This window comes from Leptodactylus fuscus, chromosome 10, assembly GCF_031893055.1.
Source record: "Leptodactylus fuscus isolate aLepFus1 chromosome 10, aLepFus1.hap2, whole genome shotgun sequence".
Taxonomy (NCBI): Eukaryota; Metazoa; Chordata; class Amphibia; order Anura; family Leptodactylidae; genus Leptodactylus; species Leptodactylus fuscus.
In genome coordinates this window covers 67142415-67169165 of record NC_134274.1, presented here as the reverse complement: position 1 = coordinate 67169165, position 26751 = coordinate 67142415, and the positions used below count along the sequence as shown (strand labels likewise).

At 42.6% G+C, this 26751-nt stretch overlaps 1 protein-coding gene across 1 annotated transcript; it reads left to right on the top strand.

Annotated features, from left to right (window-relative positions):
* The first annotated feature begins 63 nt into the window (after nt 1-63).
* ZNF511 (zinc finger protein 511) lies at nt 64-26518 on the top strand. Its single transcript, XM_075257798.1, has 6 exons — nt 64-234; nt 6523-6596; nt 8515-8716; nt 15018-15142; nt 21264-21419; nt 26321-26518. Exons 1-6 carry the CDS (start codon nt 82-84, stop codon nt 26388-26390), a joined length of 780 nt encoding a protein of 259 aa, XP_075113899.1. The 5' UTR covers nt 64-81; the 3' UTR covers nt 26391-26518.
* The last annotated feature ends 233 nt before the right edge of the window (nt 26519-26751 follow it).

Here is a 26751-nt window from a genome sequence, read left to right as displayed (position 1 = left end):
GACCTCTTGTGTTTGGCAGTGTGACGCATGCGTAGTTTGGAACGCACGCGTTTGGAACGCAGTTACTTTGCAGCCTTACACATGGTTCCTTTAGAATTAATAGCTTCACTTTCAGGGGATCAGTTGCTGGATATCAGGCAGCTGCCCGGATTACCAATGGTGAAGAATACAGAAGATCCGGTCACATTTGCTTCCTGTAGAGTCGGATTTAGGAGAGAACACGAGTTTTTTGAGGTAGGAATAAAAAAGAAATCAAACCTTCCATCCTTCAGCTGTGCAAAACAGAGACAATGCACATAGGGTGAACCATGCTTATAATTGTACCTGTGCCCCTTTGTCATACCTGCCAAAGAAAGAGGGACAAAATGTACAGCGTGCTGTGTTCAATTTAGCTACAGTCACTTCTGAATTCACTCCACCCATTCCCATCCATCCGCACAGTATAATGCTCCTACAGTCACACTAATATTATAATCCCCCACATTATAATATTCTCCTCAAATTGACCCCACAATATAAAGCCTCTCTCTTGCTACACCCCCAGTTTAAAGGGATTCTATCATTCAAACGCATTTTTATATGACTAACACGTCGGAATAGCCTTCTCCGTGCCGCCGTTCGCCTGAAATCCCAGTTTTTGTCAATATGCAAATGAGTTCTCTTGCAGCACTCGGGGCATCCCCAATGCTGCGAGAGAACTCTCCAGCGCCACTTCCATCTTCGTCAGCAACGGCCTCTTCATCTTCTTCTTCCGGTGCACTGTGGGTTAAAATTCAACGCATGCGCACGTCGGTTCTGCCAGCGGGCCGCGGGCAGAGCCGACTTCACATGCAGGCGGCCATTTTTTTGTGGCCGCTTATGTGAGCAGGCGCAGTACGCTCCTGTAGTTCTATGGAGTACAGAGTGTACCGCGCCTGCTCGTGTAAGCGGCCACAAAAAAAATGGCCGCCCGCATGTGAAGTCGTCTCTTTTGTTTATTTTTATATGTGATCTAGGGATAATAATTTTTATATTTTTATAATTTTTTCTTTTACTTTTATTTTTTGTTCACGCATGCTATACACTGCAATGTTAATGCCTCTGGCAGCGTGTAATAGAACCAATGTAATAACAAGCCTGGGAGCCTTCAATATACTTCCAGCTGTCATAACAACCGATCGCCCTCCGATGATGTTCTGGAGGGTGGCAATCAGGTAAAGATGGCAGCGCACATGGCGCCTACACCCTTTAGTTGTCGAATTTGACCGTGGCATCTAAAGTGTTAACAGCTGCGATCAGTGTCGGCACAGAAGGGAAGGGGTGCTATTGGTTAAAAAGCACAGATTTAGACAATTTCTTTTTTGGACACATGCCACTTTTGCAGAGCCCCTGAAATGGTTCATGGGTTGCAGTGAACAATTTTAACCCCCAAGTGTTGCATTAATTTATTTTCTGCAAATCAATGTGCAACCGATGCTTGAGAATGGCAATTTTCCCTTCATCAGTGACAGCACCCCTGCAGAGATCACCCCCTTATTTGAAAAGGAAAGAGGAACTGGGAGTTCTTTTAAATCCCAAACCCAAACCCCACCAGCAATTCTGTTTCCATTCTTTTGGAAGGAAGCTTGCTGGGAGTTATCTTAGAGGGTCTGTGGGACCGACCTAAAAAGGTACCTCTGTGCGGCATATGTCACCTCTGATAGAGCCTCTGCAAAGGACCATCCTTTACCTTTGTTCCTTTATGTGCCTCTGGGCCCAGCTTTCTGGGATACCTTAAAGGGGCTCTATCATTGGGAAAGCTATTTTTAGATAAGCACATTCTTGCATAGCCTTTAGAAAGGCTATTCCACACCTACCTTTCATATGTAACTTGCCTCAGTAGATTTTTAATAAGTCCGTTTTTATTCACATGCTAATGAGCTTAGACCTCGCACTGGAAGTGTCTGTGTGCACTGTCTGCTCTATGTGTATGCGCAGTAAAGACGAGTCATCAACACAGCAGCCACAGCTATGCATACACAGAGCAGACAGTGCACACAGAAACTTCCAGTGCGCGGTCTAAGCTCATTAGCATATGAATAAAAACGGACTTATTAAAAATCTACTAAGGCAATTTACATACTAATGGTAGGTGTGAAATAGCCTTTCTAAAGGCTATGCAAGGATGTGCTTATCTAAAAATGACATTTCCCAATGATAGAGCCTCTTTAACCCCTTCTTGACATCCGCCATAATAGTACGGCACTGTCGGGAAGGACTTCGGCGGCTGCATGGTGGGCACACAGAACCTGTGTGCGCACCATGCCCTGCGGGTGTCAGCCGTAACATACTTCTGACAATGCCCTGTAACACCCGTGGTCGGGACCGGGTCCGATTGCGGGTGTTAACCCCTGAGATGCTGGCGGGGATCGGAACATACTGATGCCCCCCGCGCCGGTTTCGGGGGTGTTGGTAGTGGGCAGCCCGGGGTCTGATCAGTGACCCCGGGTCTGCCCCATGCCGTCCCCTCCCACGTACCTGGTTGATCCTGCCAGGAATGGATGTGAATGGAAGCGTCTGCACAGGATGACTGCTTCCTGTGCTCTGCAATACACGTGTAACACGTGTATTGCAGCTACATCTAGTGAAGCAGTGATCAGCCGGTCACTGCTTCAATCCCCCATGGGGACAGAAAGGTGCTAAAGTAAATATAAAAAAGTTTAAATAAGTTTAAAATAAATTAAAAATAAATAAAGCCCCCAAAATCCCTTTTTCCCATATAAAATGTTTCTTTATGTAAAATAAAGAAAAATAGAAAAAAAAATTACCTATTTGGTATCACCGCGTCCGTAATAACCTGAACAATAAAATTAAAACATTATTTAACCCGAACGGCGAACATCATAAAAAAAACCATACAAAACCGCAGAAAATAATGATTATTCATCACCAAGTAATCAAATGGTCAGATGAAAACCAAAATAGTACCAATAAAATGCAGAGGTCATCCTACAAAAAATAAGCCCTCAACCAGCTCTGTCTACCGAAAAATAAAAATGTTATTCCTTTCAGAAGATGGCGATGCAAAAATAATTGATTTTTTTCCCCTTAAATTTAATTTTATTCTGCACAAATAGCAACGCATTAAAAAATTATATAAATGAGGTATCACCGTAACCGTACCGACCCGCAGAATAAAGGTAACATGCTGTACGCGGCACGGGAAAAAAAATGCTAAAAGCAATGCTAGAATTGATGTTTCCTTTTACATCCCACCCAGAAAGAGTTAATAAAATGTAGTCAATAAGTTACAGGCCCCAAAATGGTGGCATTGAAAAGTACATCTAATACCGCAAACACCAAGCCCTCATATGGCCACATTGCCAGAAAATAAAAATCTAGCTTGTACAATGTGAAGACAAAAACCCCAAAAGTCGCCAAATCATTAGGACATAAGTGGCTGCGACTAGAAGGAAATGTATAAGCTGTGCGAGCGTTTTCAGGGGACACCCCATATTTAGAGCTTATGAGAGAGAATACACCAGCGCTGACCCCCCAGAATGCCCCTCTTCCCCGTCCGTGTCATAGGAACTGGTGGGAAAATAGAATGGGATTTGGTGTACCCAATTTACTCCGCACAGCTTACACATTCACTTCGGGGTTACTAATGCTCACTACATCACTTGATAAATTCTTTGAGGGGTGCGGTTTTCAAAACGGGGTCACTTTCTAGAGGTTTCCACTGTTTCGACACCTCAAGGGCTTTGTGAATGCGACATGGCTCCTGAAACTGATTGCAGCCAGATCTGCCCTCTAAAAGCTCCTTGGCGCGCCTTCCCTTCTGCGTCTCGCTGTGCATTCATATATTAGTTTACACCCAGAAGTGGGGTACTATGGTAGTCGGGAGAACTTGCCTAACAAATTGTGGGATGCGTTTTCTCCTTTAACCCCTTGTGAATGTGCAAATTCTAGGGCTAAACGAAAATATTAGTAAAAGAAGATTTGTAAATATCACCTCCATTTTGTATTAATTCCTGTTAAGGACTTATAGGATTGAAATACTTGGTATATGTTGTTTTGGCTTATTTAAGGGGTGCAGTTTTGAAAATGGGGTGATTTATGGGGGGGTTTAATACAGGGGTCTTTCAAAACCCCTTCATAACTGGATTAGTCCCTTAAAAAATGGGTTTTAGAAATTTCTTGAAAATTTTGAATATTGTGGTTTCACTTATAAACCTTCTAATGTCCGTAAAAAATAAAAGGGTGACTAAAGTTTGATGCCGACATAAAGCAGAGATCTGGGACATGAGATTTAGGATATAATTTTGGTGCTCTGACTATCTGTATGTAATGCACATCATTTCAAACTTTATAAAATTTCCTATTTTTTCATAATTAAACACAAAACATATCAACCAAAATTTACCACTAACATGAAGTACAATGTGTTATGAAAAAACATCTCAAAATCACTTTGGTAAGTTAAAGCATTCCAAAGTTATTGCCACATAAAGTGACACGTCAGTTTTGAAAAATCGAGCTTGGTCAGGAAGTTAAAAAGTGCCATCGGCGGGAAGGGGTTAAAAATGTCCTTTTAATTGTTTGATTAGTTCATATTTTATAGAATGAGGATGTAACTACTGTGCTATTCTTCTTAATAAATTACATCTTTAGTGATACAATGAAAAAAAATTGTTACATCCTACTAATATTGTGAAAGTTTGTGTGTTTGGATGTTTGTGAGTTTGGATATTTGTTCCTCAATCACGCTAAAACGCCTGGACAGATCTGCGTGCAATTTTCCACAAACATAGTTTTCCCTTGGGATTGAAACATAGGCTACTTTTGGTGCCACTAAACAACATGGCTTCCTAGCAGGAGACTCACAAAGCAGGACTCCTAGCCCCAGCTATAGACTCACACACACTGCCTGGCATTTCCTGCCACAAACTGCCTGCACACTCCTTACTGTCACCTCAGGAGTAGCCCTCACTCTACTCACTCACATTTACATATAGCTTTCCACTACACACGGAGCCCTGTTGCTCCTGCCTGCAATCAAAATGGACGGGCATTGCAGGCATTAACACTTGACCCCCCCCTTCAAACACCCCTTCCCCTTACCTTCAATGTTGCAGACCACCTCCTGCCTGTTCCATACTGAATGCTCCCACGCCTGTGTTTACAATACTACTATCGCAGCTGGGCTATGGACAGCCGTGATAGTAAGGCACACAATCTCTCATAGATGGCAATACACTTGGATTGCCGTCTATGGAGGCTTGCAATCAAATGATTGCAGGTTCACACCCCTCAGTGGAACGAAGAAAAAAGTAAAAAAAAAAGAAAACAATAAAAGTAAAAAAAATCATCCAACACCACATATATAACTCCAAACTACTGTGATGCATATACATATCAGTTACCATTCCGCCCAACAATGCCCCGTCTGCTAATAAAATATTTGCCCTACTCCCTCAACGTCACAAACCACCATTTTGGTTCACACTTTGGACTAGCCTTTCAATAAAAGCTCATCTAACCAATACACATTCCCCAGAATGCTATGGCTACTGTTAATCTGGCCCTGCCATATTGTGGTTGCAAAAAAAAACCCTTAGGGAGACTTCACACGGCTTAAACACGCGTGTATTTAGCCAAAATACACGTGTCAAAATAAGACTCCCATTCACTTCAATGATATTTTTTACACGCCTGTAAAATGTCATTGAAGTCAATAGGAGTCTTATTTTTACACGTGTATTTTACACAAATACACGCATTCGCTCCGTGTCAAGGCTCCCATACACTCAGTTCACACCACCGTCTGCTCTCCGTTCTTGCGGTTCCATCTTCTGTTGTCACACAGTTCGCCCCTAAGCGCGGCTGATGCTGGGTTCACACTACCGTTCGGCACTCCGTATTAGGTTTCCATCTTCTGCATGCAGAAGACGGAAACCTGTCACACCGGGTCCGGCCATGAACGGCGGTGAGCGTTTTATGCTCTCCGCCGCAAAACCGCTTTTTTTAAAAATCAGACACAGAATACTGCATGTCCGACTGTGTGTCTGGTTTGAAAAAAAAAAAGGTTTTGCAGCGGAGAGCAGAAAAAAGGTCCAGTATGTACATGTCTACTTTACCATAGACCAGCTAAAAGTAAAAAAAAAAAAGCCTCCAAAAATAACAAATTGTCTGTATTACTACATACACAATATAACAGATCACATTTGCTATCCCACCAAACTTTTTAAAGCACTTTTACAGTTTCAAACGTCTGTGTCCGCCCAATTCTCAAATCACCGCAGACGAAGTCGCGGGTAAAAGCTAGTAAGTACATATAATGAAAGTATACTTTGTCCCATAAGAAGAAATGTTGATGGAAAAAAGTTATGGCTTTTGGAAGACAGGACGAAACTTGCAAAACCACACAATCTCTGCATCCTCCGGCAGCGCAGGAAAATATCAGGTTCAAAACGCTGGTCTTGTTTTTGGCCATAGGCCAATTTCTTCTAAGCATGATATTTTCTTATGGAGTAAAAATGATATCCATTTTACTTTATATAGGATGGAGATGTACATCGCCATTTGTACCTTGAAGATGTATTGACCGGCATTGGTGAAGTGGAGGCAAAGTCAAGGTATGTAAAATATGCTAGTGTCTGTCTTTCCTTCCATTGGTATTTAAAATTAAAAACTAGTTTGGAAGAGAAGTTCCTTCCTTCCTGAAGGTTATGTTCACACTTTATTGTGCATGGTCAGTTTTATGGTCCATCTTGTAGAAGATCCAACTAGAATGTTCTGCTGGATCAGATGATTTCCAATAATGCGGGACTTGTTGGAAATATCATTGCTGGCAAAAACCTCCAGTAATAGTGACCATATTCTAATCAGATTCCAACCAGATTGTAAAAATCAAACAAAGTTGGGGATAGAAAAATCCCCCAATTTTAACCCCGTAAGGACACAGCCAAAAACTGCCTTAAGGACACACTCCCATTTTTCAAAACTGACATATGTCACTTTGTATGGCAATAACTTTGAGACGCTTTAAAGAGGACCTTTCATGGTCCGGGGCACTGGCAGTTCTATATACTGCTGGAAAGCCAACAGTGCACTGAATTCAGCGCACTGTTGGCTTTCCCGATCTGTGCCCCGGGTAAAGAGCTTTCGGTCCCGGTACCGTAGCTCTTCACAGTCAGAAGGGCGTTCCTGACAGTCTGTCAAAAATGTCCTTCTCCATCGCGCTGTACAGTGTGAGCAGGGAGGAATGTCCCCTCCCTCTGCTCACAGTGCTCGTCCATAGACGAATATTATCAGGAGGGAAGGGGGCGTTCCTCCCCACTCACACAGCACAGTGCGATAGGTGCTGCTGTGGAGAAGGACATTTTTGACAGACTGTCAGGAACGCCCTTCTGACTGTAAAGCGCTACGGTACCGGGACCGATAGTTCTTTACCTGGGGTACAGATCAGGAACGGCAAAACCGTTTTTTTGTTTTGTTTTGTTTTGTTTTTATTTTTAACCGGGGACACAGTCGAACATGCAGGACTTTGTGCCCGGTTAAAAAAAAAACTTTCACCGCGGACAGGTACAAAACGCTCACAGGCGCTCACTTTTCAAACCCATTCACTTGAATGGGTTTAAAAACTGACTGCCGGCTTTCCGTCCCCTGTCCAGTTTCTCAGGGCAGAAGACGGAAACCCAGCAGGATTGCTTAAAGCGTGCACGGGCTCAGGTGTGAACCCACCCTTAGAATGTTAGGTCTGTGAAAAACTGCACTGTCGTGTGATTAGAGCATGGGTTAAAAATAAATAAATAAAAATGCCTGGTATCTCTCAATCCCTAGGAAATCACAATTTTCAGGCCTGGCGCAAAAAAGAAATAAAAAAAAGTTTTAAATAGAAGTTTTTAAAGTGTTAAAAATATTTATCCTCTATGCAAAGGAATAAATTGGTGATAGGTGGGCGAGAGATTCTCTTTGATCCTGGGAACATGGGCCATGTTTGTTTCACCCTCATTCTGAACGTATCTGCAGTGAACACAGTGCTGGAAATAGCTGTATAGCACTTCTCCAGTGTTCCCATTGAAGTGAGGAGTGTGTCTGTATTCTTCGCAGTCACGTTCCCAGGGTCAGTGGTGGTCTCAGCCGTCAGACCCCACTAATTAGCTATTTAGTTTTCATAATCACCATAAAAAAGACATCTACAATTTCAAATTACCCCCTTTCCATAAAAGCATGTAAAAATAAACACATTAGGCATCCCACATCCAAAAGCAGCCAAACTATTAAAATGCTTATCCCGTACAGGACTAGAGCTTTGAGCCCGGTTCTATAATCGCAACCAAAACCTGGATATAGATTTCAGTCCATTACCTAGTGGAGAGGAGCCACCTTAGCGGGAGGTACCTTCCCTCCACAAACCTTCCCTCTGCCTGCCTACAATACATTAATGTATTTTCACATAAATCTCTTTTCTTTTTTTTTGTCATTTTATACCTCAAAACAAAACGTTTGGAGCGCCCCTTTGTGAAACAAAATTTTTTTTTTTATCTCCAGGGTGTCGGAATTTCCTTGCCAGGTAGCAGACTGCATGCAACTGTTTGACACGCTGGAGTCTTTTGAACATCATTACAACACACTGCATAGAAATGTTTGTTCAACTTGCAAAAGATCTTTCCCATCCGTCAGGCTTTTGGACATACACATTCTTGAGTGGCATGACTCCCTCTTCCAGATAATGGCTGAAAGGACCAATATGGTAAGCGGTTAAATCACTCATTTCAAAACCATTTCTTTGTAGAACTCTTCTTGATGTTCCTGTTTCGAATACTTTTTCTTTACAATATTGTTAGCATGTGAGTTTCACCTTAGGCTTCCTTGAATGGGAGGGAATTATAATCTTATTCAGAGGTATGCACAGCTTGTAGAAGAAAATTAAATCCTCTTTGTGTTGTAAAGGTTGTACTGCAAGACTGAAAACCATGTTTTTCATGTAACACCATAGAGTTGTTCTTATAGGGAGTCTACAATTTTTCCCAGGCATATTCAACTGCAACCACTATGTTAAAGGGGCTCTATCAATGGAGAAAGTCATTTTTAACTAAACACATACTTGCATAGCCTTTAGAAAGGCTATTCCACACCTACCTTTTGTATGTTAATCGCCTCAGTAGTTCTTGAATGAGACCATTTTTATCCATATGTTAAATAGCCTCCAGCGTGCACCCCGGAAGTCTCAGTGAGCACAATGTGCTGTGTGTACTGCACAGGCTGCTGCTGAAGATGATGATAATAAGTCATGTCCCTGCTCTCACACACAAATAGCAGAGAGTGCTCGCTGAGACTTCCGGTGCTTGCTGGAGGCTAATTAGCATATGAATAAAAACAGTCTCATTCAAAAGCTACTGAGTTGATTTGCATACAAATGGTATGTGTAGAATAGCCTTTCTAAAGGCTATGCAAGTACCGTATTTTACGGACTATAAGGCGCACTGGACTATAAGCCGCATTGCCCATGAGCGCCTTATAGTCCGTCTCGGTTCATATATAAGGCGCACCGGACTATAAGCCGCAGTCCGGTGCGCATTATATCTTATTGAAAGCGGCGGCAGGCAGACTTTGCCAGCGGCCGCTTAACCCCCCGCGTGCCAGCCGCTTCTATTGGAAGCGCTCGGCAGGCGAGGAGGGGCTCTATCAGCAAAATCATGCTGATAGAGCCCAACCGTAAACGTTAGGTACGCCGGCGTTACAGCACGGCTGCCGGACACTTCCTATTCATTTCTATGGGAGCCGGCATGCGAGCGCTCCCTATAGAAATGAATGGAAAAAAGCAGTCCATTCATTTCTATGGGGAGCGCTCGCATGCCTGCTCCCATAGAAATGAATAGAAAGTGTCCGGCAGCCCTGCTGTGACACCACCGTCCTGAAAGAGAACGTGAAACTTACCCAACGGTGCAGGGCGGGCATTCAGGCCTCCTCTGCCTCCGATGTTCCATCCTCCTCCGGCGCTCGCAAGCTGATAATGGCCAGGGCACATGCGCAGTAGAAGCATTATGCGCATGCGCCCCGGCCATTATCAGCGAGCGCCGGAGGAGAAGGACGGAACATCGGAGGCAGAGGAGGCCTGAATGCCCGCCCGCCCTGCACCGTTGGGTAAGTTTCACGTTCTCTTTCAGGACGGCGGTGTCACAGCAGGGCTGCCGGACACTTCCTATTCATTTCTATGGGAGCAGGCATGCGAGCGCTCCCCATAGAAATGAATGGACTGCTTTTTTCCATTCATTTCTATAGGGAGCGCTCGCATGCCGGCTCCCATAGAAATGTATAGGAAGTGTCCGGCAGCCCTGCTGTAACGCCGGCGTGTACGGCTGTGATACACGCCGGCGTTCGGTAGTGTGAATGCACCCTTACGGTGCCTTTTATGTATGTATGGAAGCGGCACGCAGTCTTTGCCGCCGCTTCCATCCATATATAAGCCGCACCGGACTATAAGCCGCACTTACGATTTCTGAGGAAATCGTAGGTTTTTATGTGCGGCTTATAGTCCGGAAAATACGGTATGTGTTTAGTTAAAAATGACTTTTCTCAATGATAGAGCCCTTGTAAAGAGAACGTTACCATTATAAACATTTACAGGGTTGGAGAAAAACAAGTTTGATGTATTATGCAAGATCAGTGGTGCACGTTTGGCATGGCTTTAGCTTCCCGCTCTGTTTGCCCAAACCCCTACCATCTTTATCCTTCACAACTCTGTACATTAGGAGCTGATTTTTCCACTGCTATGACCTCACCTGCATGACAAGTGCAAGACTGAAGGCTAACCCCCACGGCACCAAATGCCTTATTTGCATATCACTTTAAGTTGATTTTCTCCAAATCTACAAAAGTGACATACATAACAGAGGTATATTGTTTGTTACTATAATGCAGTGAAAGCAGTTGAATATGCTTAGTGGAAGTGGTGGACACCCTTTTAAAAACATTTTGCAATATTACAAGCTCTTCTTTGAAATTGTGTGGTCTTTTCACACTCCAGAATATGGGGATGATATAAAATATACCTGCTGTAGGAAAACTTCTCACATTCCCTAATATACTAGTTTATCTACACCACAATTATTACTTACTTGTGATTAGTCCACTGGTAGGATCATATATTCAAACAAATTCATAAGGGCGGGTTCACATCTGCGCCCGTGCGCGCTTTAAGCAATCCTGCTGGTTTTCCGTCTTCTGCCCCGAGAAACTGGACAGGGGATGGAAACCCAGCAGTCAGTTTTCAAACCCATTCAAGTGAATCCTTTCAAGTGAATGGGTTTGAAAAGTGAGCGCCCGTGAGTGTTTTGTACTTGTCCGCGGCGAAACACTTTTTTTTTATAACCAGACACAAAGTCCTGCATGTCCAACTTTGTGTCCGGTTAAAAAAAAAACAGTTTTGCCGCGGACAAGTACAAGACTCTTACAGGCGCTCACTTTTCAAACCTATTGACTGACTGCCGGGTTTTCATCCCCTGTCCAGTTTCTCGGGGCAGAAGACTGAAACCCAGCAGGATTGCTGAAAGCACATATGGGCCCAGATGTGAACCCGCCCTAACTCTCTACAATATAACAAGTTAACTGTAAGCCAGTTATTTGCTTGAGTTCATTAAGCAGGCACAATATTGGGGTATAGCCACACACTCTGGCAACCATATGTGACCAAATCCCCAACCACCAATGCTGCGGCCACTGATCTGATATCCTAAGATATGAATAAGAGCCAAAATACCCCTAGTGATTCCGGGCCTGCAGGGAGACAGATGGAGGTCCTGGCTTAACTGGAAGTAAGAGGCATGGCTTCATGCAGAGGGAGCGCTTAACGACTGACTGGCCATATAATGCAGGTAGAGGGACGGTTATGCTGCTGCTGAGCAGGCCCCTGGACCGCCCTGCATCTTCTTTACAGCTACAGCTACAATCCCAGCAGCTGCCGGCAAGAGGATGACCTCCAAAAAGAGGGCAAGATTAAGATGAAGTGGCTGCGGGCCAACCCTTTTATTTTTTATTGATTAATTAGCTTCATCTGTTTTTGTAGGATAGACACAAGAAAGTCTTGACGAAATCTAAGAATAAAGAATGTGGCATATGTAGAGCTAGACTTTTTTTATTCCTATGAGAAAAAGTTCTGCCCAACATGTATGGATAGAACTATTGCTGAGAAGCCCCCATAATTCATAAGGGAGGGGGAATCCTTTCAGGGTGAAAGTGGAGAATTATCCGATGACGCCTCTTGCTCCATATCTCATGTAGAGGACACTGACAAGATGCTCAAAGCCAGCAACTATGGGGATTGAAGACTATAGACCCTCCCGTTCTATGCAGGACATTATTAGAGATGAGCGAATACTGTTCGATTGAGTAGATATTTGATCGAATTTTAAGGTATTCGATATATACCATTCCAATCGAATACCATGCGGTAAACACAGTAGGGCTTGAGGCAGATTCAACTAGGGCAATTATCACCTCTTGGTCAGTGAGAGCTGATACTTACATAGAATTTATCTGCAAAGCAGCAACCAGGTCTTCACCTTCTACCTTTTTTTGCCATTATAGGCTGGACATTGGTGCCTCTGTTGATCTTTATTTTGGAAGGAAAGTTTTAGAAGTGGTGTTTTCTCCCTAGTTTTTTCCTATTTTATTCTTTCTGAGTTCTGGGAAAAATGGTAATTTCTTACCAGTAATTGGATTTTCCAGAACCCACAACAGCACTGTCTTTTATCCTTCCCTTTTTTCTTGATGATGGACTTTTGTTTGTCACTGGGTGTAGCAAGCAGAAAAACCAAACAAAAAGCTTTGACCTTAGGGTCATGTGTTACAAGTTAAAGGGATTCTATCATTAGAATCCCATTTTTTAAGACTAACACGTAGGAATAGCCTTAAGAAAGGCGATTCTTCCCCTACCTTCAGAAGTCTTCTCCACGTCACCGTTTGTTAGATATCCTGGTTTTCTTCGGTAGGCAAATGAGTTTTCTCGCAGCACTGGGGCCAGTCTGCCGCGCTCAAACAGCACTGGGGGCATCCCCTGTCCTGCGAGAAAACTCTCCGCTCCGCCTCCATCTTTTTCTGGCATGCCTCTCCGCCGCGTCCTCTGCCATGTCTTCTTTCAATGGTTTCTTCTGTATTTAAAGTCACTGGATTTAAACGTCACTTATATAAGCTAGTTCTAAATTTATAGCAGAATATACAGTCCTATGAAAAAGTTTGGGCACCCCTATTAATCTTAATCATTTTTAGTTCTAAATATTTTGGTATTTGCAACAGCCATTTCAGTTTGATATATCTAATAACTGATGGACACAGTAATATTTCAGAATTGAAATGAGGTTTATTGTACTAACAGAAAATGCGCAATATGCATTAAACCAAAATTTGACCGGTGCAAAAGTATGGGCACCTCAACAGAAAAGTGACATTAATATTTAGTACATCCTCCTTTTGCAAAGATAACAGCCTCTAGTCGCTTCCTGTAGCTTTTAATCAGTTCCTGGATCCTGGATAAAGGTATTTTGGACAAACAATTCAAGTTCAGTTAAGTTAGATGGTCGCCGAGCATGGACAGCCCGCTTCAAATCATCCCACAGATGTTCAATGATATTCAGGTCTGGGGACTGGGATGGCCATTCCAGAACATTGTAATTGTTCCTCTGCATGAATGCCTGAGGATTTGGAGCGGTGTTTTGGATCATTGTCTTGCTGAAATATCCATCCCCGGCGTAACTTCAACTTCGTCACTGATTCTTGAACATTATTCTCAAGAATCTGCTGATACTGAGTGGAATCCATGCGACCCTCAACTTTAACAAGATTCCCGATGCCGGCATTGGCCACACAGCCCCAAAGCATGATGGAACCTCCACCAAATTTTACAGTGGGTAGCATGTGTTTTTCTTGGAATGCTGTTTCTTTTTGGATGCCATGCATAACGCCTTTTTTTATAACCAAACAACTCAATTTTTGTTTCCAAAATGAAGCTGCCTTGTCCAAATGTGCTTTTTCATACCTCAGGCAACTCTATTTGTGGCGTACGTGCAGAAACGGCTTCTTTCTCATCACTCTCCCATACAGCTTCTATTTGTGCAAAGTGCGCTGTATAGTTGACCGATGCACAGTGACACCATCTGCAGCAAGATGATGCTGCAGCTCTTTGGAGGTGGTCTGTGGATTGTCCTTGACTGTTCTCACCATTCTTCTTCTCTGCCTTTCTGATATTTTTCTTGGCCTGCCACTTCTGGGCTTAACAAGAACTGTCCCTGTGGTCTTCCATTTCCTTACTATGTTCCTCACAGTGGAAACTGACAGGTTAAATCTCTGAGACAACGTTTTGTATCCTTCCCCTGAACAACTATGTTGAACAATCTTTGTTTTCAGATCATTTGAGAGCAGGCTGTCCATGTTCGGCGACCATCAAACTTAACTGAACTTGAATTGTTTTGTAGAAAGAAATGGTCCAAAATACCTTCATCCAGGATCCAGGAACTGATTAAAAGCTACAGGAAGCGACTAGAGGCTGTTATCTTTGCAAAAGGAGGATGTACTAAATATTAATGTCACTTTTCTGTTGAGGTGCCCATATTTTTGCACCGGTCAAATTTTGGTTTAATGCATATTGCGCATTTTCTGTTAGTACAATAAACCTCATTTCAATCCTGAAATACTACTGTGTCCATCAGTTATTAGATATATCAAACTGAAATGGCTGCTGCAAACACCAAAATATTTAGAACTAAAAATGATTAAGATTAATAGGGGTGCCCAAACTTTTTCATAGGACTGTATGCTCAAAACTAGGGCTGATGTCATTGACCAACTAAATTTTAATGTGGCTATATATAATGTAGAATGTGAATGGGAATGTTCTTCTATAGCAAACATTATTCATGGACTAGCAACCATTGGACAAATAAATTGAAATATATATTTTTTTCAGAGCAATGACTATTGTCCATGTTAAATTTCAACAAAAAAATAAATTTTATTATAACGTGACAGTTTCATAAGATACTCATGGTGTTTTTCAGTTCCAGTGCTTAGTGGAGGGGTGTATGGAGAAATTCAAAACAAGTGGTGAGAGAAAAAACCATTTGATCAAATCCCACCTCTACCCATCTGACTTCCGATTTGACAAGCCTAAGAAAAGTAAAAGGTGAGTTTGTCTTTTTTTGGTACTTAAAGGGATTCTGTCATTAGAATCCCTTTTTGAAGTAATACCATGTCAGAATAGCCTTAAGAAAGGCTATTCTTCCCCTACCTTTATAATTCTGCTCTACACCGCCATTCCGTTGATATCCCAGTTTTTTGCCGGATGCAAATGAGTCTCAGACAGCACAGGGAAGGTTCCTCTCTGTGCTCAAAAAGGAGAGAGGCGCGCCTGAAGAAGATGGAGGCGTCGCTGGAGAGTATTCAGGCAGCACAGGGGATGCATCTGTGCTTTTTGAGCACAGAGAGAACACTGTGCTGTCTGGAGGCTCATTTGCATACGGCGAGAAACTGGGATATCAACGGAACGGCAGCGCAGAGCAGAATTATAAAGGTAGGGGAAGAATGGCCTTGAGGCTATTCCGATGTGGTATTACTTCAAAAAGGGATTCTAATGATAGAATCCCTTTATGAAGAATAAAACACTAAAACTTGTCCTCCTACTGTTGTCTACTAGAGATGAGCGAGTAGGTTTTGGATCGAATACTACGGTATTTGAAATACTCGTACTCTGGTCGAATACCACGCGGTAAAAAAAATTTGATTCCCCTCCCACCTTCCCTGGCGCTTTTTTTACGCCAATAGCTATACAGGGGAGATGGGATAGGAACTAGGACAACGTACACATTGAAAAAAAACAAAACCTATACAGTCATTGGCTTGCTAAATCAGTTAACCTCGAATCTATAAGAATAGTGGGTGTCAGTTTCGGTTCAGATGCGACTGTGAATTAGACAGGGACAGACGTTCTGCCAGAGTTAGCTAGCAATTAGAAATATTTAGGTAGGAATATTACACCAACAGCTCTTATAAGAGCAAAACTTAGATCTACCACTGCTTGAAGATTGTATATACACCATCTGTATATATGTACCATCTGTATATACAATGTTTTGGCAAATAATTGTCCCAAAAGCCTTTGTTAGGGCTCCAATTCTGTACCACCTTTTCCCCCAATCTACCTTTCCATCTCCTGTTCTCTAACTCTTGTAAGCTAGGTGTATACTTGCTCTACAGTACGCTTATATACATCTAACATACAGAGGATTTTGGGCGTTATATACCTTACCCATCTCCAGTTCTTGTTCTAAGCTCAGTATATACTTCTAACATACAGAGGTATACAGAGGTATTTGGGCGCTATATACCTTGCCCATCTCCAGTTCTTGTTTTAAGCTCAGTATATACTTCTAATGTACAGAGGTATTTGAGCGCTGTATACCTTGCCCAGCATTGCACTCATCCACAATCCCTGGCTTGATGGCAACGTTAAGCAGGGTGCAGGCCCAAGCACCAGGAACAGGTGTTACAATGGCTAGCGGATAATGCTTCCAGCTGCATTTGCACCAGCCAGTCAGCCACTACCTCCAGTCGTGTTCCTTCTCAAGAAGCTGCCCCTCCTTCCTCCCAACATGCCCAATCTTCCCAGTAGAGTCATCCCACCCTTGCCCCCACCCAGAAGCTGTTTTCGGGTCCTTTTCCACTCCTTCCACTCTATTAAACCACTTCCCGAATCCCAAGAGCTAACAGACGAATTTGTGTGTCCTGATGCCCAAACACTGGAGCATCCGCCATCTCCTGCCAATTTTGTGGTTGATTTATTTGCATTTTGCTTAGAGAAATAAGTATTTGATCCCCTACCAACCATTAAGGTCTGTTCATATGGAGTTTTTCGGCAGCAGATTTTGACGCGGAATCCACCTCAAAATCTGCTGCCAAAATCAGCTCCCTTTGATTTCAGTGGGAGCCGCTCACTTTTTTCTGCTGGCTAGTGACCATTCATTTGGCCCTAAACCAGAGTGGAATGCCACGTCAGGATGCCGGTGCACTGCGTTGAATACAAATTTCACCGTGTGAACATACCCTAAGAGTTCTGGCTCCTACAGACCAGTTAGATTCTCCTAACCAACTCATTTATCTGCATTAAAGACGGCTGTCTTAAATTGTCACCTGCGTAAAAGACTCCTGTACACAGACTCAGTTAATCAGTCAGACTCTAACCTCTACAACATGGGCAAGACCAAAGATTTGTAAGGATGTCAGGGACAGGACCTGCACTAAGCTGAAATGTGCTACAAAACCATAAGTAAGACGCTGGGTGAGAAGGAGATAGAAAATGGAAGAAAAGCAAAATGACCGTCAATCGATATCGATCTCATGCAAAATCTCACCTCGTGGGGTATCCTTAATCATGAGGAAGGTGAAAGATCAGCCTAAAACTACATATGGAGAACTTTGTAATAATCTCAAGACAGCTGGGACCGCAGTCACCAAGAAAACCATTGGTAACACATTACACCGTAATGGATTAAAATCCTGCAGTTGCCGCAAGTTCCCCCTGCTCAAGAAGGTACATGTGCAGGACCGTCTGAAGTTTGCCAATAGACACCTGTATGATTCTGAGCGTGATTGTGAGAAGGTGCTGTGCATTAACTCAGCTCGCCGTGTTTGGAGGAAGAGAAATGCTGCCTATGTATGCTTCCCATGTCGCATACTCACCAGTCTTCACTGCTGTAAAATCTTCTTTCTTCCTGGTTTCTTGCATCATTTGGTGGGCGGGGTTTCACATGCAACCTGCCGTTTAGCTCCACCCCCAAATTAGCGTATAGCTCCGCTCACCACATAGCGTGATCCTATGGGGTGGCTGAAGGGCCTGTGATGTCATCAAAGGTCCTCAAACAACACTATATGCACAATATTGGACTATGAAGTACAGGCAGGAGCAACTCCATTCTGTGTTACATAAAGAGACTGCCTGTCTCTTCCATAATGAACACAATTGAATTAGCTAACATGATAACTGGGAGAACAGAAGACGAGTTCAGAAATGAAAGCAGCTCCTCTCCCCTATCTGAGTGCAGGACCTAGGTCACGTGGTGTAGACACAGGAATAGCTAGATACACAGGCTCACTCCCTGCACTTAGCCCCTCCTCCCTCCCCCCTGAGAGCAGCAGATACATCACTTGACTTTTGAGCAGATAAGTCAAGGGATGTGTCAACAATGAATTGAATAAAGTAAGATAGTGGACAAACAAAGCAGTTTTGCTGAAGCAATGTATTTAGGAAAAGTCTTACATCCACATTAACAAGCAGTATAGATAGGATCCTTGTGATGGGACAACCCCTTTAACAATAGAAAATAGGAAATAGAAAAGGGGGAAACACACCCAAATGGCTATGCATGTAAGAATGGCATGCAATAGTAACAATAAAATAAGGGTATAAATGGTTAAATAAAAAACTGCCACATTCACAAATATTCCATGTCAGTATATACTCCAGTATAAACCGAGTTTTTCAGCTCAGTTTTGGTGCTGAAAAAGTCCGCCTCGGCTTATACTCGAGTCATTACGGTAGTTCAGCAATATTATAGTTACATGAACCCGGCATACAGACACCAAGGTGGGTGCCGGGGCCCGCAGCATCGCCACGCTCTTGCGGCACGAAACCAGCGGCGGCAGGAGCTTGGCGATTCTGTTCATTTCAAACTGTAGAAGTACTTACGGTACTTCTGCTAGAGCAGTCCTGCAACGCACCAACCCCCCCGCTCCATCACACACCGTAAGTACTTCTGCAGTTTGAAAAGAACAGCATCGCCAAGCTCCTGCCGCCGCTGGTTTCCTGACGATGCTGCGGGCCCTGTCCCGGTGTCTGGATGCCGGGTCTGTAACTATAATGGCACCGCACTGCTGAAGAGCTTTTAAGAGCTACAGTCTATGACCACCTGCATTATTAATGTATAGAATCTCCCATAGACGGCAATACACTTGTATTGCCATCTCTGGGACTTGCAATCAAATGATTGCAGGTTCAAGTCCCCTCGTGGGGTCTAATAAGATAGTGAAAGAAAAAAAAAAAAAAAGTTTTAAAAAAAATAAAATAAATAAAAGTTCTAAATCACTCCTTTCCCTAGAATACATATAAGGGCGGGTTAACACAAGCACCCAAACAATGCTCTCCTTCTGATTATCTTTTAATTAGATTTAGAGCTGTACAAGCTATGGAGCATCTTGCTGCTTCTCTCAAAGACTCTATCTAATTTGGGATCCTTGGGATATTTATTGGCATTCTTAGGTCCTCTTGAGAGCTCCTGACCATGTGCGGTTGTGGACCATCGTCCCACACTACCTACTGACCTTCCCCCTTGAATTACTTTCTTCCCCTCTTATATCTCCCTGTGTATTGTTCTAATTATTTGTTAATAGTTTATTTCTGTACATTTTCAGTCCACTCCATTCGCCTGTCTGCATTGAGTCTCTACCACCAGATTTTTGTGGACAGTGCTATTTTCTATATTACATGTTTACCTACACTTTATGTACAGGTGTGGTTTTGTTTTTTGTTAATTTTCCAATTAACGCACGTGTATTTTGCAAAATACACGTGTAAAAATAAGACTACCATTGACATTTTACAGGCGTATTTTTACACGTGTAAAAAATATCATTGAAGTCAATGGGAGTCTTATTTTTACACGTGTATTTTGCAAAAATATGCGCGTGTTTACTCCGTGTGAATTCCTAAAACTATCACTGGCACACCTGACTTAGTTAATGATGCATGAGAACAGTGTGAACTGCCTGCTTGCTACATAATAGTAGTCCTTAATAATCATCCTCCGACTCACCACTAGAGTCTTAGGAAAAGTTTGGACACTGGTAGCAGCAAAATGTGAATTGGGGCTGAGAGTTCACACTGCCCTCATGCATCACAGACTGGCCTGATTGCAGTATCATTAACACAGGCCCGGTTCACATCTGTGTTCGATATTCCGTTCAGGGAGTTCGTATGGGGACTTCCAAATGGAATATCAAGCACATTGACGCATAGACTATAATGGGGTCCGTGTTTTTTGTACTTTGTGAACTACTTTCCTCTTCACATGACTCGTGCAGACACCACGCGGAAAACACACAGACCCCATTATAGTTGAAGGGGTTCGTGTGCTTGCCTTCAGTATTCCGTTAAGGGGATCCCTGAGCAGACTCCCCTAACGGAATACCGATCGCAGATGTGAACCAGGCCTAAGTCAGATGTATCAGTCTTACTTTTAGAATATATTTAGAACATACTTTGAGCACTTTTTGAGTTTAGTTTGAATTTCATTTGCTTTTCCTAATAAAAGATAGATTTTATTTAGATGTTAGACCAGTGATTTAGTTCAGTGAAGTTCTTCCATGCAACACAAAAATCTCACCGGCCAATTGTGGAAGAAAGATGAAAATAAAACTTAGATTTTACTACCACTTACCGGCTTCCACCATCAGTGAGTCAGGATCAGTTGTAGCTGCATACCTTTATTGTAGGTGACATTTATCTTTGATTTTGGGCTTTTATCTGCTATCTCCTGAGGAACCATCCTTTAGTTATAAGGCAAGTGGAAAGGCATTGAGTCTAATGCTAGGTTCACACTAGCATTCGGGTTTCCATTCTTCATCAAACGTGATGGCTCAGAAATAATAGGCCATGGGTCTTCCAGTAGGGCAATGACCCCAAACATATTTCAAAAAGCACCCAGAAACGGATGGAAACAAAGCGCTGGAGAGTTCTGAAGTGGCCAGCGATGAGCCCAGATCTAAATCCCACACCTCTGGAGAGATCTTAAAACTGCTGTCAGGAGAAGGTACCCTTGAAATATGAGAGACCTGGAGCAGTTTGGAAAAGTGTGGTCCAAAATTCCAGTTGAGGAGGTGTAAGAAGCTTGTTCATGGTTATAAGAAGCGATTGATTTCAGTTATATTTTCCAAATATTATGTTGAGGGTGCCAGTAATTTTGTCCGGTCCATTTTTTAGAGTTTTGCGTGAAATTATATTTTTTTTCTGTTTTTTTTTGTGTTGTTGCAATACACACAAAGGAAATAAACGTGTTTTACAACGTGTAACTGCAATAATTTTGTGGGAGAAATGCCTCATTTTCTGGAAACCATTTAGGGGTGCCAACACTTACAACAATGGTTCTGTTATTCTGTTTTATTTCTGGTTCATGTTTGGTATAGGTCTTTAGTCTGTACATAAGGTACTGGATTATGTGTAATAATAAAATATGATTATTTTTTTGTTTCTATAGCAAAGTTGAACAAGATTTTTGCAAAGGGAAGCATCGGTCCAAAACACCTGAAGGCTCATCAGTGGTAGAGACAATGGAGATTAGTGTTTCATCTACAAGTAACAGTAGTTCTCCAGCTTCAACAACAACATCATCATTGCCTCCTAACAAGCCCAGGTAAAAGTTCTCACCTTTTTGTGATTTAAAGAATAGATATGCTATGAGCTTATTTACTCAACTGTGGTAGTCTGTTTCAGCGTATATATATGAATTTACTAGCATTTGCCCGCAACTTTGTCCCCGTGTCGTTGGTGGAGGCGATCTGCCTGCGCCCACATCTCGGCCGTGGTACATGTCTGGATATGCACACGCACCCAACTCCCGGGTGGCCCCCTTTACCCCCTCCCAAATTACTCTCCTGTGTCATCCTGGTGACGCTGGTCCCCACCACCCACCCCCAAATTCCTGTTCTGTGGTCAACCCTCCCGCGCGCCCCCCTAAAGTTCTATCTCACGGCCCCGGCCCACCCAAACCCCTGTAGCACACCCCCCCCCCTCCTCCCGTGCGCAACCCAATCCCTATGCCCCCCCTTCCACGGGGCCCTGGGCGTCCCCCTGGCTCCCCAAATCCCTCTTTTGCGCCCCCCTCCTGCGGCCCCCGGCACCGAACACTACAGTCCCCCAGGTTATTCACACAGCTGATCCACTTGGCCTGCCCCGCCCAGTGAAGCTGCATGTCTGCATCACTCCAGAGCTTTGGGTATGCAGCATTATTTCTGGAGTGCAGACTGTACACACCGATCGACTCGTCCTGCACAGCCAAGCCATATGTCACCGTCGCTCTGGAGCAGCGAGCAGCCGCCATTTTCTCCGGCTTGCACATCGTCCATCGGCCCGCTCACAGAATGCAGCGCACCTATCGGAGCCCGGCTGAAGGGCCTGGGATGCTGTCATCTCAGATCCTGCAGCGTAGCTGGAGCATACGTTCGCCGGTAGCGATCGGTATTCGGGGGGATTTAGTGGCCTATGAAGTAGCCTATGTTTCCTTCCATGTGACCATCCAGGTATGTGTGAAATCTCATCCAAATCCGTTCAGCGGTTTGGCTGTGATTGAGGAACAAACATACAAACACACAAACTTATTAGTAGGATAGTAGGATAGGATTAAAGCCATCAGATGGCGGCATTATGATCAGATGGAATATATAGTATGCTGTATCCATAATGGAAATGAATTGTAAGTACAAATCTGCAGTCATCTCTTTTTGGTAGACGTGAATAGAAGTTACATTGATTGTGGTCCGCATCCTTTGTATAAGGTTACTGAACTAGAAAGGGAAAACCAAAACTTTCCTTAACCCCTTCTTGCCACTGCCAGTTTTCGTTTTTGCATTTCTGTTTTTCCCTCCCCCCCCCCTTCAAAAAGCAATAATTTTTTACATTTTTCAGTTAACAGTTACATGATGACTTATTTTTTGTGAAATAAATTGTAGTTTGTAATGGCACCATTCCATATCTTGTACAATGTACTGGGAAAAAAATTCAGAATGCGATGGAATTGTAAAAAAACCAAAAACATTTGCACCAATTTCTTATGGGCTTACTTTTTGCGTCATTTACTGTGTGGTAAAAATGACATGTTGGCTGTATTCTCCGGGACAGTGCGATCATGACGATAACAAATTTGTATAGTTTTTGTAATGGTTTGATACCTTTTATAAATTAAAGGAGGGGCGGAGCCTGACCGCAAACCAAGATGGCCGCGCTGTAAAACAGTTCCCTCACACCGGATCCTCTAATCTCTGCAAAATTATACATTGATCGGGCGAAAATGGTCAAAACCGGCAGAGATGGCTCTACAGACCCTCCGGATACCCCGAGGAGGTCAAAAGAGCAAGGAGACATGCAGCGCTATCTGAGAAAGAAAAACTTACCGTCACCCTCGGCTGCTTCTAAGATGGCGCTGCTTACCAGACGAGATGCAGATCCAGGTGAGGACTCAGATCCTGAAAACCAAGCAGAGGGAGAACATTCGGATGCAGGTTTACGAGTATTCTTTCACAAAGCACTATCTAGAGCACTGTCCCCGATCTTAGCCGAACTGAGAGAAATTAGAAATGAGATGCGAACTATCCGCCATCTTTTCACTATATGCCCAACCACATGCTAGGTTGAAAGTCAACAACTCCCTCTCTGATTACTTTAATATAACAAATGGCACACACCAGGGATGCCCATTATCCCCATCACTCTTTATCTTAACCCTAGAAATTCTCCTCCTATCAGTAAGACAACACGCACAAATTCAAGGCTTTGAATTTGCAGGGACCAAGATCCAATCACTTGCCTTTGCTGATGACATACTCTTCCTCATATCCAACCCTGCCACAAGTATCAACGCCCTAACAAAAATTATTGACGACTATGGGCATACTTCGAATTATAAAAATGAATGTCTCCAAATCTGAAATACTAAATATTTCTATTCCCTCAGACGAAGCTTCAAAGCTCAAATCGAATTCGCCCTTCACTTGGAAAAGCGACTCAATCAAATACCTGTGAGTACATATTACACCCAGGATCTGTGACATTTACTCCATTAACTTTGCCCCTCTTCTAAAAGATGCCAAAAAACTTCTCACAGAATATGATTTACCTTTCATATCTTGGATAGGCAGAAGAAATCTCCTCCAAACCTTTATAGTTCTGAGAATATTATAAAAGACCTGTTGGAAGATGGCTCTCCCACCACTTGGAATGACTTAAAATCCAAAATACCTACAAGCAAAAGCAATTTTCTACATGAACTACAGTATCAATCGTCAATGTCAGCTCTGCTCAAGCGCGGGTCTTTTCCTAGATCGCTCATTGCTTTTGAAACTCACCTAATGTCAGATCTGCAGACCTCCAAGAAAATGTCTACCTGCAAACGTATACTAATGGAAACAAAACATGCATCCACCCCATCTTACATTTACTCGTGGGAAAAAGATCTCAACACTTCAATCACAAGCCAAGAAACTGAAGCCATACTCAAATCATCACATGGATTCTCGACATGCGCTTGCTTACAGGAATCTCATTATAAAATCTTAACACGCTGGTACAGAACGCCACGTTGGCTTGCACAACATAAACTGGCGGATTCCAACCTTTGTTGGAGATGAAAAAACAAATTGTAACTCAACTACATATTTGGTGGTCATGTGAACTGATAACAAAGTTTTGGTCCTCAATTCAACGATACATTTCCAAAGTCATGAGAAGAAAATCAATCTGACTCCAAGTGAAGTTCTACTGTCCAAACCCACCCAAACATACAAACCTGCTAAAACAAACCTAGTCACATTACTGTTGTAAGCGGCAAAATCTTTAATACCTCTTTACTGGCTCCAAGTAGACATCCCGACAATTCAACAGTGGAAAGAGAAATCTTTTCAAATTGCAAGTTTTGATGAGCTCATTAGTTGGTGGAAACGAAAGCATGAAAAATACTCTTGTCTGGTCCCCCTGGTGATCATATCATGCCTAAAACAAACATTTCACCTTCCTGACACCCTCTCCTCCCCCCCCCCCCTATTCCTTTCCCACCTCCCCCCCCCGCCCTAAAAAATTCAACCGCATGTATTGTTTTTTTTATTGTCTCTCTCTAAACTTGGACTATTCTATCCCAGCATAATTTATGCCTCCCTGATACCCAATTATTCACGTTAATCTACTAATGTCAGATTGAACCTATTGTATATGTACAAAAGGCTCCTTTGTTTCTTTCTTTTATCTCCTTCTGAGACAAAGATGTTATTTGCTATACAATTTTTTTTCACATATTAATTGTGAACTACACTGCCTGGCTGAAAAAAAAATTGCGAGTGTTAATATTTAGTTGGGCCACCACGAGCACGAATAACAGCACGCATCCGTCTCGGCATGGAGTTTATAATGTTCTGTAGTGTATAATGTTCTGTAGTGTAGACTCAGGGATTTTGATCCAAGTCTCGAGTATCAGGGAGCCCAGGTTACGCAGATTCGTTTGGGGTGGTGAGTGAACGCAAACGGGATCAAGTGTTTCGTGTGCTTCTCGTCTCACCCGGACACGACCATCACTCTGGAACAATGTGAAACGTGATTCATCTGACCACATGACCTGTCTCCACTGCTCTAGGCTCCAATCCTTATGGTCTCTTGCAAATGACAGGCGCCGACATCTGTTGGTCTCTGTCACCAATGGCTTTCATGTGGCGACACAACTGTTGAGACCCATTCCTTTGAGTTCTCGTCGCATTGTTCGCTCCGAAATGTCGCTCCGTCGAGTTGTGTGAGCTCAAAGGTGGTTTTCCGGCGGTTAATCTTCACCAGTCGCTTTAGGGACCTACGACCTCGAGTTTCGAGTATAGTCTTACATTCACACTTTCCACGGTTGGAGGGGGGTTCTCCACCATCTCGCCATGCTCTTATGATATGCTGAACAGTTCTCTGTCCGATACCAGTTACTTCGGCTATCTCCTTGGTCGATTTGTTGGCCTGATGCAATCCAATGACTTGCCCCTTCTTGAAGGCACTAACATCTCTTCCTCTGGTAGCTCTTCCGTTGGTAGACATCACTTCACACCTTTAATTATGATCTGCACTTGACAGGCTACAGCTCAATTATATATATTCAAGAATATATGCAAATTCCTGTCATGAACAGTTCATAATTATATCAGGGGTGGAACGGTACCTTGTTGCACAACGTGACCTTTTTTTTTTGGCCAGGCAGTGTATTGTCCATATATATCTATTGTAAAATGTAAAAATTCAATAAAAATCAGAATTGAAAAAAAATTAGAAAATTAAAAAACTTTGCAGAATATTGCCATATTGTGACAGCTGTAATGTGTTTAGATTTATGTGTAAGGTGTATTTTTATGTGGGACACTATAGTGTTTTTATTGATACCATATAATATTGACTCGAGTATAAGCTGAGGGGTTTTTTTTTTTGCTATGTTATGTTGTCACTTTATATGTTAAAACAAAAATTATATTTGATCTAATTACATTATTTAATAACTTTTTTTTTTTTTTTTATCTTTCGAAGAGTTCCTTCTACAATCTGCTTTGGGCATGGATCTGTGAGAGGATTCAGACATGCAAGAAAAAAGAAATGATCGTGTTATTGAAGAATGAAAAGAGGAAATAGAGAATAGAATAAGACAATTTGTGTGTGTGTGTGTGTGTGTGTATGGTATTTGTGTGTTACTATGTACATATAATTACATTGAAACTGTCAATACATGGGTATTACATGTTTCTTACTAATGATCCACCAGCAGATGGCGATCTTGTTAACTTAATCTATTTTAACATATTGGAGATATGCTTGAAGCTGTTCTTGTGCATATCTTTTTTGGGATATTAAATACAATAAAGTTTTTGCTACAGATTAAATATTTTGTTTATTTTTCCCATTATAGCATTATAAGTAAATACTCATTGAAACTTTTGCTAATAAATGTCCTATGAAAAATT